General features: G+C 40.1%; 1 protein-coding gene across 1 annotated transcript; it reads right to left on the reverse strand.

Annotated features, from left to right (window-relative positions):
* Positions 1-5,789: 5,789 nt before the first annotated feature.
* On the reverse strand, positions 5,790-13,415 carry Mrgprx2 (MAS related GPR family member X2). Its single transcript, XM_028880139.2, has 2 exons — positions 13,088-13,415; positions 5,790-7,307 (listed from the first exon to the last, which is right to left on the reverse strand). The coding sequence occupies exons 1-2, from the start codon at positions 13,096-13,098 to the stop codon at positions 6,299-6,301; spliced, it is 1,020 nt and encodes a 339-aa protein (XP_028735972.2). The 5' UTR covers positions 13,099-13,415; the 3' UTR covers positions 5,790-6,298.
* Between the last annotated feature and the right edge of the window lie 258 nt (positions 13,416-13,673).

Below are 13,673 nucleotides of genomic sequence, written 5' to 3' on the forward strand. Positions count from 1 at the left end.
CTCTGCATATGTAGATGTTTCTTGTGCTTTATCCTTGGCTCTTTCTATTTACTTGTTTTGTCCTATTCTTTTTGTTTGTCTATTTGTTTTCTGGTAAGAGAAAGAAAAGGAATAGATTTGAGTGATGGAAAAGGCAGAGAGAATTTGAAAGGAGATTGGGAAGAACCATTCTATTTTAAATAGAAAAAAACATGGAAAAGAGAATATATTGTATGAAAAATCTATTTTAAAACACAACAACAAAAAAAAAAAAACAGAAACAGAAACTGCAACAAGACCAGAAAACCAGGCATGATCAGTTTAACTGTGGACAGTTGTCTCATGTGTGGCTATAGGAAATGGAGCAATTCATGTTAAATTGCTAGCTGGGGGTGATGAACAGCCACAGCTTCACAGGAGAGAAGAGGCAGATGTGAGGACTGGAGGAGGGCAGGAGATAAAATAGAAACCATGTCATGAGCACATGGGGTCCACTATCTCTGAATTAAGAGGCCTATTCCTCCATGAGCTGAATAAGAACAGTAACAACAATCATGCCAAAATGGCTAGGGATAAGACCATAAAGCCTAAACCTTACACAAAGAACTCCAGGCAACTAAGGAATGCCAAGAGTGGGAGAAATAGTCCACCTAGGAAGAGTACATCAACTGGTTATATAATACCAAATGGTCAGCTCTGAAAACATGCATACTAGTAACTTTAAACAGACTGGGCATGCTATATTTAGGAAAATACACTTATTATATAATAACATTTAGAAAAGAAGCCATTAATGTGAAACAAAGCAAGGAGAGAATATGGGAGGGCTTGGAGGGAAGAGGAAGGGAGAAATGATACAATTATACTATAATCTCAAAAATAAAGAAAAACATAAAATAAATATAAAGACATAACAATGTTGTCACTAGATGCCCATTTTAAAATAAAGCCATGTCAGACTAAATTTAAGTGCTGGACAAAGATATATAATTCTACAATGAAGTAAGTATTACATGTTTTTCATAATATTCAAGGCAGGCTTGAAACTTAGACAAGGGACAATGGAGGAACAGATCACAAAATTGTGGTCACATACAGAACATGATTATTCAGCTGTTAAGAACCAGGTGCCTTGGTTAAGTACTAGATGTGGATGACTTAGTGTAGATTATGCTATATTATGGAGGATAAATGTAAGGAGAAAAGTATCACATCATTTCATGTAGAAGTAGAATGCATTTTGAAGAGTTAGTATCTCTAAGAAAGTAATGTTATAGTGGTTAACGAGTTTTTATGTTAAACAGACAGAAAATTAATATGATAGTATAAAAAATATTGAGGAAAAATATGAAGTAAAATCAATTGTCATAGTAACTTTTATGTTGCTAGGATTATACCCATGACCAAGGCAACTCATAAAAAAAATTAAATTAGGAAGCTCATAGTTCCTGAGGGTTAGAGTCCATGGCCACCATAGCCAGATGCCTGGCAGCAGGCAAGCAGGTAGGCATGGCACTGAAGCAGTAGCTGAGAGCTTACATCTGATGCCCAAGCATGGAGCAGATAAAGAGCTAACTTGAAATGGTACTGGCTTTTGAAACTTCAAAGACCACTCCAAATGAGATACATCCTCCAACAAGGACATACCTTCACCTTTGAATCCTTCCCAAACAGTTCCACCAAATTGGGGCCAAGGATTCAAATATGTGAGACTATGGATGACATTCTCATTCAAACCACCATATTCCAGACTTTTTTCCATAGGTTTGTACTATATCAAAATGGAAAATGCAATGTGTCCAATTTGAAAAATCCTCATAGTCTTTCACAGTCGCCACACAGTTTAGAAGTCCAAAGTCTCTTCTGAGGCTCAATGCAATCTCTTAATTGTAGCCCCTTGTCAAATCAAAAACCAAATTACATACTTCCAACAAATAAAGGCAAAGAACATACATCACCATTTCAAAAAGGAAAAATGGGGGTATAGTGAAGAACTACTGGACCAAAGCAAAAATCAGTATCCAGCAGGGAAAACTCCAAATCCTGGAGCTCCACATCTTAATGTCAGAAGCCTGAGACAGCTCTGCCCTTTCAGCTTTGATGACTGCAGCACACTTGTCTCTCTTGGACTGGTTCCACTCACTCTGCACAGCTCCGCTTGGCAAGGTATCCCACAGTTCTGGCAGCTCAGACATCTTGGGGTCTTCAGCTAAATCTAGACTTCACTTTCACAGCTTCACACAATGTCCTCTCCAGGCCTCCATGCAGGGACTCCCCTGCCACATGCCTGGTCTCAGTGCTTTTCATAACTGTGGAGGAAGATTCTGTGACCACTTTACTCCTGAATCCCTCTTGACTCAAAGGCCAGAACCATAAGGCTGATGCTGCCAAGTTCTGTATTCTGCTTAGAATGGAATTTGACATAAGCTTTAATTTGTTGCTTTCATTTGTTGACTACTTTCCTTTGTTTTTAGGAGAGTCCTTAGTCCTTTTTCAAGTTGGAAATTTAGCTGGATAATGTCTTGCCCTGAGAGCAGCACTCTTTTATTCCTTTGCGCATCAGGACTCTCTTTGTAGACTACTCATCTCTTTGAGCACAAGACTTAGCTCCAACATTAAATTCCCTGGTGATCTTTTTCTCTGCAATTGTACGTATTATACTTCTTTTTTCCCTGCTTACTCATTTTCATTGTAGACCTAATATCATTTGCAAACAAAATTAGTCCCAAACTCTCCAATTTACCCTCAGATAAATACTTAGGACAAGGGTAAAAAGAGGCAACATTCTTTACAAAATATAAACCAATAATAGTCAGTGATGATTCAATTCCTGTCTCAGACACTTCAGTGAGACTCTCTGTCATGAGCATCACAATAGTCTGTAGCACAGCTGCTAACCTTGTTCCCCACTGAAACTCCTTAAGCTGGCCCTCCATAGTCTACAGTGCTTTCAGCATGACTGTCGTCCAAGTTCCTACTAGGATGGCCTGTTAAGCCCCACTTACAACACTCAACTACTTCCCTAGTCCAGAGATCCATAGTCTTCTGCATTCCTTGAAAAAGCAGCATGGTTAGGCTTGTTATAGCAATAGCACACTCATTGGTATCAATTTCTGCTTTAGTTACATTTCTATTGATGTGATGAGAAACCATGACCAAGGCATTTATAAAGCAAAGCATTTAATTTAGGGGATCACAGTTCTAGAGGGTTAGAGTGCATGCCTACCATGACAGGAAGCATAGTAACAGGCAGGCAGGCAGACAGGCGGGGCACTGGAGAAGTAGTTGAGAGCTTACACCTAATCCACAGACATTGGAGTGGTCACTGGGAATGGCCTGGGTTTTTGAAACCTCAAAGACAACCCCTAGTGCCTTTCTTCCTCCAAAAAGCCCTCACCTTCTAATCTTGTCCAAACAGTTCCACCAATTAGGGGTAAGCATTCAAATATACGAGCCTATGGCAGCCATTCTCATTAAAACCACAGCAGTAACAAACAGCATGGGATCTCTTTGCAATAACAGCAAACTGCACTCAAGAGTTTTCCTAAGTATGAAGTTTTTGCTACAAGGTGAAAATATCAATATTTACATGAGATAATGTATAGGTTAGCTTGTTCAACTATAACAAGCATTTAACAACATGTATATCAAGCATTATGCTGCACTATTTCAATTTCTGTCCCAAATTTTAGTTTAGAACAGAAATACGGACAGCATTGACCACTGAAGCAAAAGGTTTTGACTGGTGGGGAAACATAAATGAAAAGAGGTAAGAGTGTTTTGTGTCTTGATTGGGTTCTGAGTCCTGCAGGTACACGAACTTAAGAAACTCTGTCAATTCCTTTCCTTTGATCTACTCATAGTGTGCTATTTTAATTGTACTTCAATTGAAATTATCACATGCTGCAGCTTTAGAATTGAAGTATCATTTTATAGAAAAATGTTACTCAAACAAGCATAATTTAGCTAATAAGTGCTGTGGTTTCTGGAATGGAATGAAGTTGAAGCAGAGTCGATTTCAAGGGAACCTAGTTTCGAGGACCTCATTGGAAAACTGTCATGAGGTATTAGACAGTTAGAGAATGAGGAATCATGCCAAAGACAAGAGAGGAGAGAGAAAAGACTTTACCATGGAATGCTAAGCAAGGCTTTGTGGAAAAACCCAGTGGAGGACAGTCTCCCTCCACCTTCAGGTGTGGATGGATGCTGATGGATCTCATTAAAAATTTGACCACACTCTTCCAATGCTGAAAAAGGCAGACACAGTGAACTTGAAGGTGAAGACTTCACTGGGTGAACAGAGATTTAACATAGACTTCTCTTGAAAATGCATATTCGTTTACTAAGCAATTTATATACAAAAGAATATTGCCATAAATGTTTTAAAGCCTGCAGAAATTAATAAGGACTAGAATTATAAGGTGTATCTTTCTAACCCTTCAAACACAGAGGAAACATTGCTTTTTAAAAGGAAATGTTACAAAACACAACAGTTACGTAAATCACCTCTGGGTTGAGAGAGATAAGAGAAGTTCTAGACCAGAATATTGCTATTTAGAAGGCAGTTTCTGATTACACCATTTGTTAGGTGTGTGCAGTTTATTTACTGCACTGTACATATATTGGTAAAGCTGATTATTGGAAACATCTAGTCTTTAGACTGTTAAGAGCATAATAGACTTGGTGTGGTAATGCATGTCTTTAATCCTAGACTGAGGCAGGTGTATCTGAGTTCCATGCAGGCCAGGGCTACATAGACTTTGTCTCAAAGCAGCAAGAAAACATGCATAATGGACTCATAGGGTAGCTCAGCAGGTAAAGCTGCTTGCACCAAGCTGGTGACCTGAATTTGATCTCTAGGACCCACAAGATAAAAGGAGAAACCTGATTCACAATTTGTCTTTTAGCCTCAATAAAAGTGCAATGGCATGCATGTGCTCACATGCATACACTAATTCATAAATGTAACAGATGAATAACATGGTAAAAAGAGAGGGATAAGACCACCTTTTAAGGGTTGTTTTATTATTTCATAGGAATGGTTACACTGGGGGAATGGAATTGCTAAACTTGGTGTTGAATAGATACTGTTATCAGGTGGTGGAGGTAGGTAGGGGAAAGATTAGTGCAGAATGAGGCACTGTACATGTTGCTTGATTCCGGTTGTCTAACCATATGGTTAAAATGATAGCTCATGAATATGGTAGAAATGACAAGAAAGGTTCCTCTTAAACATAAAATTGTTGAGTCCTATCTAGACAATGTGAGGTAATTTATGTTGCTAGGCTGACTGTGAAAGGTCAGAAGGAGACTCAAGGGATGAGATTTGCAATACTATGTTGAGACTGACATCCTGAAAACCTGTGCTATAAGTGCATCTTCCAACTATTTCATAGGAATACATTTATTAAGCAGGAACACGTCTTCTTCCTCATATGTTAGTATATAGATCTGTATATAACTTAAGAATGCTATACTTGGTGTGGTTTGTTGCTTTGCATTTCCTTGTTAAACTGAGCATTGAGGAAATGCAGAATTTTAATTGTAGCTTCTCCAGTACGTCTATATAAAGGCCCACTGCCATTTTTATCTTCTATGAAATTTTTGTTGCCAAGGAAGAGAGGATTACAATTTTGTCTGACAGATTAAGATGTCATGGTGTATTCTTGGTTATCAAAATACTCATGTAGCATGGTGTTATTAGTTGGTGAATATTTACAATGTGGGGAAGGTGTTGTAAATACTGAATAATCTCAATTGCCTCAATGTATGCACACTTGTAGGATTGAGAAGGACACATCAAGATGAGCTGCTTGTGACTGGGTGACTTTATTCTTGGCTTCTTGTGTTTTGTTTCATAAAATGCACATATTAAAAAAATAAATAAAACCTTCTTTTAAAGCTTAGAAAAACAAAAAAAAAACAGAAAAGGAAATTGTTGCAAAATATAACATGGATTTAACCACTATCATGTTCAGTGACCAAAGAATGAAGATCTCCACTGCATTTCCTTGACGCTTCTGCTGAAGGAGGGATTTGTCAATAGTGCTCAACAGCTCTCCAGGACCCCAAAGAGCTTCTAAGGACTCCCATAAAGAGGAGATGATGAAGCCCTGAGTGTGACAGCTCCAGAAATGCTGCAGTCAGTATTTGTATAACAAGTCCAGTATCAATCAACTTCAACAAGATTTACTACTTTCCCAACTGATTTAACTTCAGATCATCAACTAAACAAGGTTATGAAATTGCCACAAACTGATGAGGACAAAGTTGTTTCTCAAAGCTAACTCTGTCTGAACAAAACAGATCTCAGTCACTGTCAGACTCTTTTCATTTCTTTACATCTTTCTGAAGAACTCTTCTCTTCACATTCTTCCTCCTCAAGAGTATCCTGCATGGCTCTCTGCAGAAGGAGCTTGAGAGTGTTCCTCTGGAACCTACAATGCCTAATGGAGCCAACAAGGAAGTAAATTACAGGATTGGCACAGCTGTTGACACAGGAGAGAAATAGTGTCACAGAATAAAAATCACAAGGCACAACATAATCAAAATTTTCAATCCATTCTAAGAGAAACTGATAGATCCCATAGGGCAAACCAAAGAACAGAAAGACCAGAACTGTGCACACAATGGTCACAAACAGCCTGGTCACAGGAATCCTGTGTGAGCCACATAAGATAGTAACCACTAAGGCCAGACTAGACCCCAAGAGAACCACAAATAAAACAATTAACCATGCAGCAGTGATGAAATCAAATGTCTGACACCAATCAGGGCCAAGACTATCAAGTAGCAAGCCACATCCCTTCCCTTCCAGGAGGCTCAACAACAGGGACAGAAACCAAATCAGGGTACATATGACAGCTGAGGTGTGCCTCGGGCGTCGGCAGCGATACCAGATGGGACACATGACAGACAGACTTCGTTCAATGCTAATGGCACTGAGCATGCTGAGGCCACAAAGATAAGAAAAGTTTGACACAACAAAAGAAAACAGAGGTGTGTCAACGGTCTTGGAGTAGAAGATGTCCAAAATAATATGAATACAATGTACAATTTGAAAGCAGAGGAAAAGGAAGTCAGCCCCAGCCAGGTTGAGGATGTAGACAGAGAAGCCATTCCTGCGCATGTGGAATCCCAGAAGCCACAACACTATGGCATTTCCAACCAGCCCAACCAGGGCAATGATGACGGACAGGAAAATCATGGTACAGAACATGATGCCACAAAGTGGAATTCCAGTGTGGTTTCTTCCATTCGGTGCTGTGATGTTAGTGCCCCAGTCTGGGGTGTTTAGATCCACTGATAGGAGCTCTCCACTACTGTTCCTGGAAAGAAAAACAAGATATGAGCACATGCTGTGTTCTCTCTGATTCTTAGGACCACTTTGCTCTGTGTGAATGACTGACCTGGTTCATAAAAAGGAAAAACAGGACTGTAGAGACCGAGTGAAAACCAATTATTTCTGGAGCCTTCATTTAAATCCAGTTTGTATTTATTTGTAGTTGGTGGCCCCAGTAAAGAAACTCAGTATCTTGGGCTGTGTCAGAAAGAAATAGAACTCTGAACCTAACTTTCTTTCTGTCATTAGGCTGGCTCTTCTCTGGTGCAGGAACTTGGAAGCCAGAAGCAGGACTATCAGCTGCTCTCAGTCTGGCAGGGGAAGGGTATCAAATGGGAAAATGTGGAAATCATGAATGAGAGTCAAGATGGGGATGCCAAGACTTACTAAGACCAGTATGAGAGGAACCAGTTTTACAGGGTAATATGAATGAACCTGTCTGCATGTCAGATTTGAACCTAAAAAGCAGGAAAGCCTTTGAGAACATCAGAAACTTTGCTGTTGTCCACTGCTACATCACAAGTGTCCATCTTCCTATTGAGACTTGTTGAGTAATTGAGACTTTTCACTGAACAAATGAATGAATTAATCATAAACTAAACAGCAGCTATACTTAGAGTGAATGTTTTTGCAAACATTTTATAGCAAGTTAGTACTCCAAAACACATAGAAAAGGAAGAAAATATCACTGCTGAGGGTGCTGTTGGTAGAAAATTTTAGTGTTTGAAAGAATGGCTTATGCTACAAGGTGGTTAATAATGACTTTTGTCATTCCCCAACCTAAGAATGTTCAATAAATGACTATAGTGATGGCCTGAAAGAGTTTCATGCCAGAATTTGGGCATTGATTTGAGGCTAACTGAACTTCTGACATTCTTGAAGAATAAAAAGGAAAATGTGCAGAAAGAGGGAAAGAAGGGAAGAAGTGACTGCTGTGCTAAGCAGAGGGGTTGTGACCCAGAAACATCCATACAGCTATCGACCAGGCACGATAGCTTACTTGTGGAATACCAGATTCTAGAGGCTGGGCCAGCAAGAGGTCCCTGAGTTCAAGCACAAACTAAACTACATAGTGAGGTCCAGAAAAGCCTGGGCTGACAGAACAAAAAGGAAGAAAGGAACAAAGAAAGAAAGGAAGGGAGAGAGGGAGGAAGGAAGGAGGGAGGAAGGGAGGGAGGGAGGGAGGGAGAGAGGGAAGGAAGGGAAGGGAAGGGAAGGAAGGAAGGAAGGAAGGAAGGAAGGAAGGAAGGAAGGAAGGAAGGAAGGAAGAGAGAGAGAGAGAGAAAGGGAGAGAGGCAGGAAGGGACAAAAGAGGGTGGAAGGAACCAGGAAAGAGAGAGAGAGAGGGAGGGAGGGAGGGAGGGAGGGAAGGAAGGAAGGGAGAGAGAGAGAGAGAGAGAGAGAGAGAGAGAGAGAGAGAGAGAGAGAAAGGAAGGAACAAAAGAGGGTGGAAGGAACCAGGAAAGAAAGAGAGAGAGAGAGGGAGGAGGGAGGGAGGGAGGGAGGGAGGGAGGAGGAGGGAAGGAAGGAAGGAAGGAAGGAAGGAAGGAAGGAAGGAAGGAAGGAAGGAAGGAAGGAAGGAAGGAAGGAAGGATCTCAACTTTGGAGACCTCTAGAACTCCCTCAGTGTCCTTTGGGCAAAGGAGGTTCAGAGATGAAGGCTAAAGTACAGAAGACACATCAAAGATATAACCAAGAACCAAACTCCAAATGCCCAGGTCCCATCCTGAAATTACAAACAATTTATTTAAAAAAAAATATATATGTCTCTCCTAAAGATCATGAATCCTATAGCATGTATCCCAAGTGAACACAATTTAGATGAAGCTCAAGGTGTGGGATCCAAAAGAACAATTAAAAGCATGCTCGTGAGATCAAGGAGTTCAAAGAGGATTAAACCCCTGAATGAACTTAAAGAAGACAGGAGTAAACACCTGACTGAAGTAAAAAATCACAGTTGGCCAGGTATGCATACAGCAGAAGACTGTCTAGAAAACACAAAGAACTCAAAGAAGAAAACACCAAGAAAAGAAGGAACACAATCAAGGAATGCACTGTAGATTTGAACAGACAAATCCCTAAAGAAGAAATACAAATATCTGCCAGCATTTTGAAAAATGTTCAATGTCAGTGACCATCAGGAAAATGAAAGTTAAAACCACTTCGAGATTCTATCTTACTGGCTCTGTGTATGACAGAGTGATACTAAAATAAGGTTTCCCAGGACATGGCAGGGGTAATGTGTGAAAAAAGGGCTGAGAAAGAGGATGATGGAACTGAAGACTTAGAAAGAATGACTTCCTTGGGCAACCTAGCTAGGGGAGAAGGAGGGAATGAAGCTGGTGATCCTCAGAGGGCCCCTACAGCCTGCTACCATGGGAGCTGAGCTGGGCCCTGGAGGCAACACCTTGAAATGAGACAAAGGACTCTGGCAGATCTCTCTTAACTATATTTATTTGTATTTTTCACCTTATTTATTACAAAAAAAGTATTATTAAGATATATGTGGAAATTTTAAAATTCAAAGTGTAACATTCAGAGAACTTGTACATGAACCCACACATGTAGTCGCCTCCCAGATCAAAGAACATATTATTATCTGCAACTCAGAAGCATCTCCTGTTGCCCCATTGTGAGCCACATGTACATCCTGAGTGGCAACCACAACCTTTTGGCTCTAGCAAAAGAATAAACACTACATTTCTTCATCCAAAAAAAAAAGAAGAAGAAGAAGATTCAATCTTATCCCAAGCAGAATGGTTATCATCAAGAAGCCAAAGAAATGCTGTAAAGATATTGGGAAAGAGGAACACTCATTTACTGTTCTTTGTGAGAATGCAAGCTGATACTATTGTTATAGAAAAACGGTATGGTGATTCCTCAGAAAATGAGATAGAACTGTTATAGTAAGTATACTGGCTAGCTTTATATCAACTTGAAACAAGCTAGTGTCATCAGAGGGGAAGGAGCCTCTACTGAGAAAATTCCTCCATAAGATAAGGCTGTATACAAGTCTGTGGGGCATTTTCTCATTTAGTGATTGATGGGAAGGGCCCAGCCCATTATGAGTGGTACCATCTTTGGCTGATAGTTCTGGATTCTATAACAAAGCAAGTTGAGCAAGCCATAAAGAGCAATCCAGTAAGCAGCCCTCCTCTGTGGTCTCTGCATCAGCCCATGCCTCCAGGTTCCTGCCCTATTTGAATTCCTGTCGTGACTTCCTTTGATAATGACCTGTGATGTGGAAGCATAAGATGAATAAACCGTTTCTTCCCCAAGTTGCTTTGATCATGGTGTCTCATCACAGCAATAGTAGTTTTAACTATGAGAGCACCTGACTATACCATGCCTTGTCATGTATGCTAAAGACTTTATGTGCTACTAAAAAGAATCCTTTATTATCCATGTTAATTGCTGCCATTCTATTCACAATAACTAGAATAGGGAATCAGCCTAGAAGTCCATCAACTGATGGGTGGACAGTAAAACATTGTACATATATACAGTGGGACTAATTCAGTTGTGAAGGAAAATTATATTGTGAAATTTTCATGTCAATGGCTGGAACTGGAAAAAAATATATTGAGGGAGGAAACCCAGGAACAACAAAGAGGCAAATCCCATATGTTCTGCTCCATTTGTGGATTCTAGTTTAAAATCTACATGAATTACTTGTGGGAGGCAAGACATTAGAGAGAGGTCGTTGGGAGGAATATGCCTTAATGGAGGCAAAATATTGAAATGAAGGAAATATGAAAGTACAAAAAGGGATATGAGGGTAGAAAGGAGGAGGGGTGATGGAGGAATAGGGAAATAAGAACAGAAAAAGAGGGTTAATCAAATTTAAGGGTATAGAGAAATCTAATATAACTAAACTTTAAAACATTATTTTTGAAAAAAGGAGTGCAGCCGAGCTACATTATGTACCGGGGGAGGCTGCTTTGAGGATCCATGGGGTGTTAAAAAAAATTACCTGCCAGACATGCTATAACTCTTTATGAGTTATTGGTCAAGGAGTCCCCAGGGCCCCAAAACAATACAGATTCTTGTCATTCCTTCTGTTTTTTCATCATAACTACATGTTCAGACCCTATTGCTGAAAACATCCCACACCTTGAGTGTACAAATCACAAAGAACAAGCTAGTACCAAGGTGGAAGAATCCTCCCTTTTAGGGCTAGCTTTTGCAATCCCAGAAGGTGCTATGCAGGATCCTGAGGGACAAACCACATCCATGGTCTTACCCAGCTATGAATCCTGCAATCTATGAGAGCAACCTTACAGGTAAGAAATGCACACTTGTGCAATAGTGGCAGTATCGTTACAGGGGAACTGACTGCTTTCTGGTTGGATTTGAAGCCCACTACATATGAAGGAATACTTGCCTAGTGCTGGATCAGATCAAACACACAAGATTAGGGAGATCATATGCCCTGTGGTGAAACTGAATTCAGTTGTTGAACTAAATTGACAGCATAGTGCTGCTCTCTGAATATTTATGTACTAGTTGTGGACATTACATTGAGCCTTAATGAGAGAAGCTTCTCTTTCAAGTCAATGGTCATAAAAGAAGAAAATCATTACCAGACAAGGTACTGAGACTGGGTAAAGGTTGAGAGTTCCCCCTAAGAAAGTCATTTATTCCATTTTCTCTGAGGCTCAGGGAACATTGCAGAAGGAAGAGTGGAAAGAATGTAACGGCAGGAAAAAGAAGAGTTTCAAAATGACATCTCCTTGACAAGACATAGTCATTACAGTCACAGACTCAGGGCAGTTGGGAATACACATACATATTCTACACAAAAATATTCCAATCAACAGCCAGGCATGGATGAAGGATGGATTCTGGAAGGGCTATTGCTCCCAACTGAATAATTGACTTACAGCTGATTCAAGAAGAGAAGAAACCATTGCCTTCAAAAAGGTACCCACTAGTAAGTAAACCATGTCTCAGTAGGTAGTTCAGATAACCAAATAGGCATATATAATAGATGTTTCAAAACAAAACTAAAAATCATGGTCTCAAAAAGGAACTGGTAGAGAGGGAGATTGATAGCGATGGGAGGAATAGTTGAAAGAGTTGGGGAAAGTAAGCAGAGTAAATAGTGTGCATATATAAAAAGATCAAAGAACAAAATTAATCAGTATTGAATGCCTGGGGCAGAACATGGGTACTTTTGCAGTCACAGTAACAGCCAGCTCTGGGTTCAGATGACTTCTACTTTATGACAGTTGATAAAGCTCCACACTCCATGTTATTTTAGGGTTAGGAGATGGGTTTAATATCTCATGTATCTTTCCCTAAATATGTTCATTGTTGATAAATTATACTTAATTGGGTAAGTTGCTCATTTTTAGACCATCTGCTTCCTACTGTGACAGAAAGACACAAAAGATGGAAACTTTGCATTGCAGGAAACACGATGACTGAGGTGCTGACAGAAATGTGCTTTTAGAGACAGTGCCTGTGTCCATGTGCTTGCCATGTCAGGGAAAATGGCAGAAAGCTCACAATAGGAACATGTGTGAATAGTTGGGGTGAGAGAAGAATGGGAGAAACTATAAAGAGAGGGCACTGCCTTGGCTCACTGGCTTCAAACCTCCCACACTGCAGTCTGCCAGCCCACAGAGCTGACATGGAGGACCTTCATGACTCCTGTTTCTGAAAAAAAAATGTGTGAGACTCCTTGGATTCTTCACCTCAATGGTCACAGACTAAGAAAAATAAATAATAGCTTTGAGAAGAATATCTCAAAAATCATCTTACCTTTCCTCCATTCTTCTTATGTGAGGTCATAAGCTGGTCTGTGGCAAAGAGAAGAGTCCCCTGAGTCACCTGTCAATATGAAACACATCTGTAGTTCAGAAACTGCAGAGAGACTGGTGTTTGCGGAAGGATAATCAAGAGGGTAAGAAAGACCTGTGGTTTCCCATATTGGATCTAGGTATATGAGTGTGAATCCTTTGAGTCATGCTCTTCTCAAAACTGTTCTCAATATCTGACCTGGCTCCTAGCTCTCATCCTCTGGCCATGCCAACCCCTACGGCTCCCCTTTCCTGTTAGCGCTTCTTGCAGCCAGAAGGCCAGCATTGCCAAGCAAAGTGAGCCAGTGCTGTAACATTATCTGGGTATCAGACTTATCTTTATGTTTGCAAAACTAGACCATGACTAGGCAACAGACATAAAGATAATGATCAAATTAAATGAATTTGCAAAATAGTGACTTTAGACAGGAGTCTCGGTTTTGAAAATAAAACAGTTGCTTCTGTCAGATGCCCAACCTAAGGAAGGATCTAGGGAATGTGTGGTCTACAGTTTCCTGGGACAACCTCCTTGCTGCTAAGATGCCAAA

The sequence above is a fragment of the Peromyscus leucopus genome, chromosome 1 (assembly GCF_004664715.2).
Source record: "Peromyscus leucopus breed LL Stock chromosome 1, UCI_PerLeu_2.1, whole genome shotgun sequence".
Lineage (NCBI taxonomy): Eukaryota > Metazoa > Chordata > Mammalia > Rodentia > Cricetidae > Peromyscus > Peromyscus leucopus.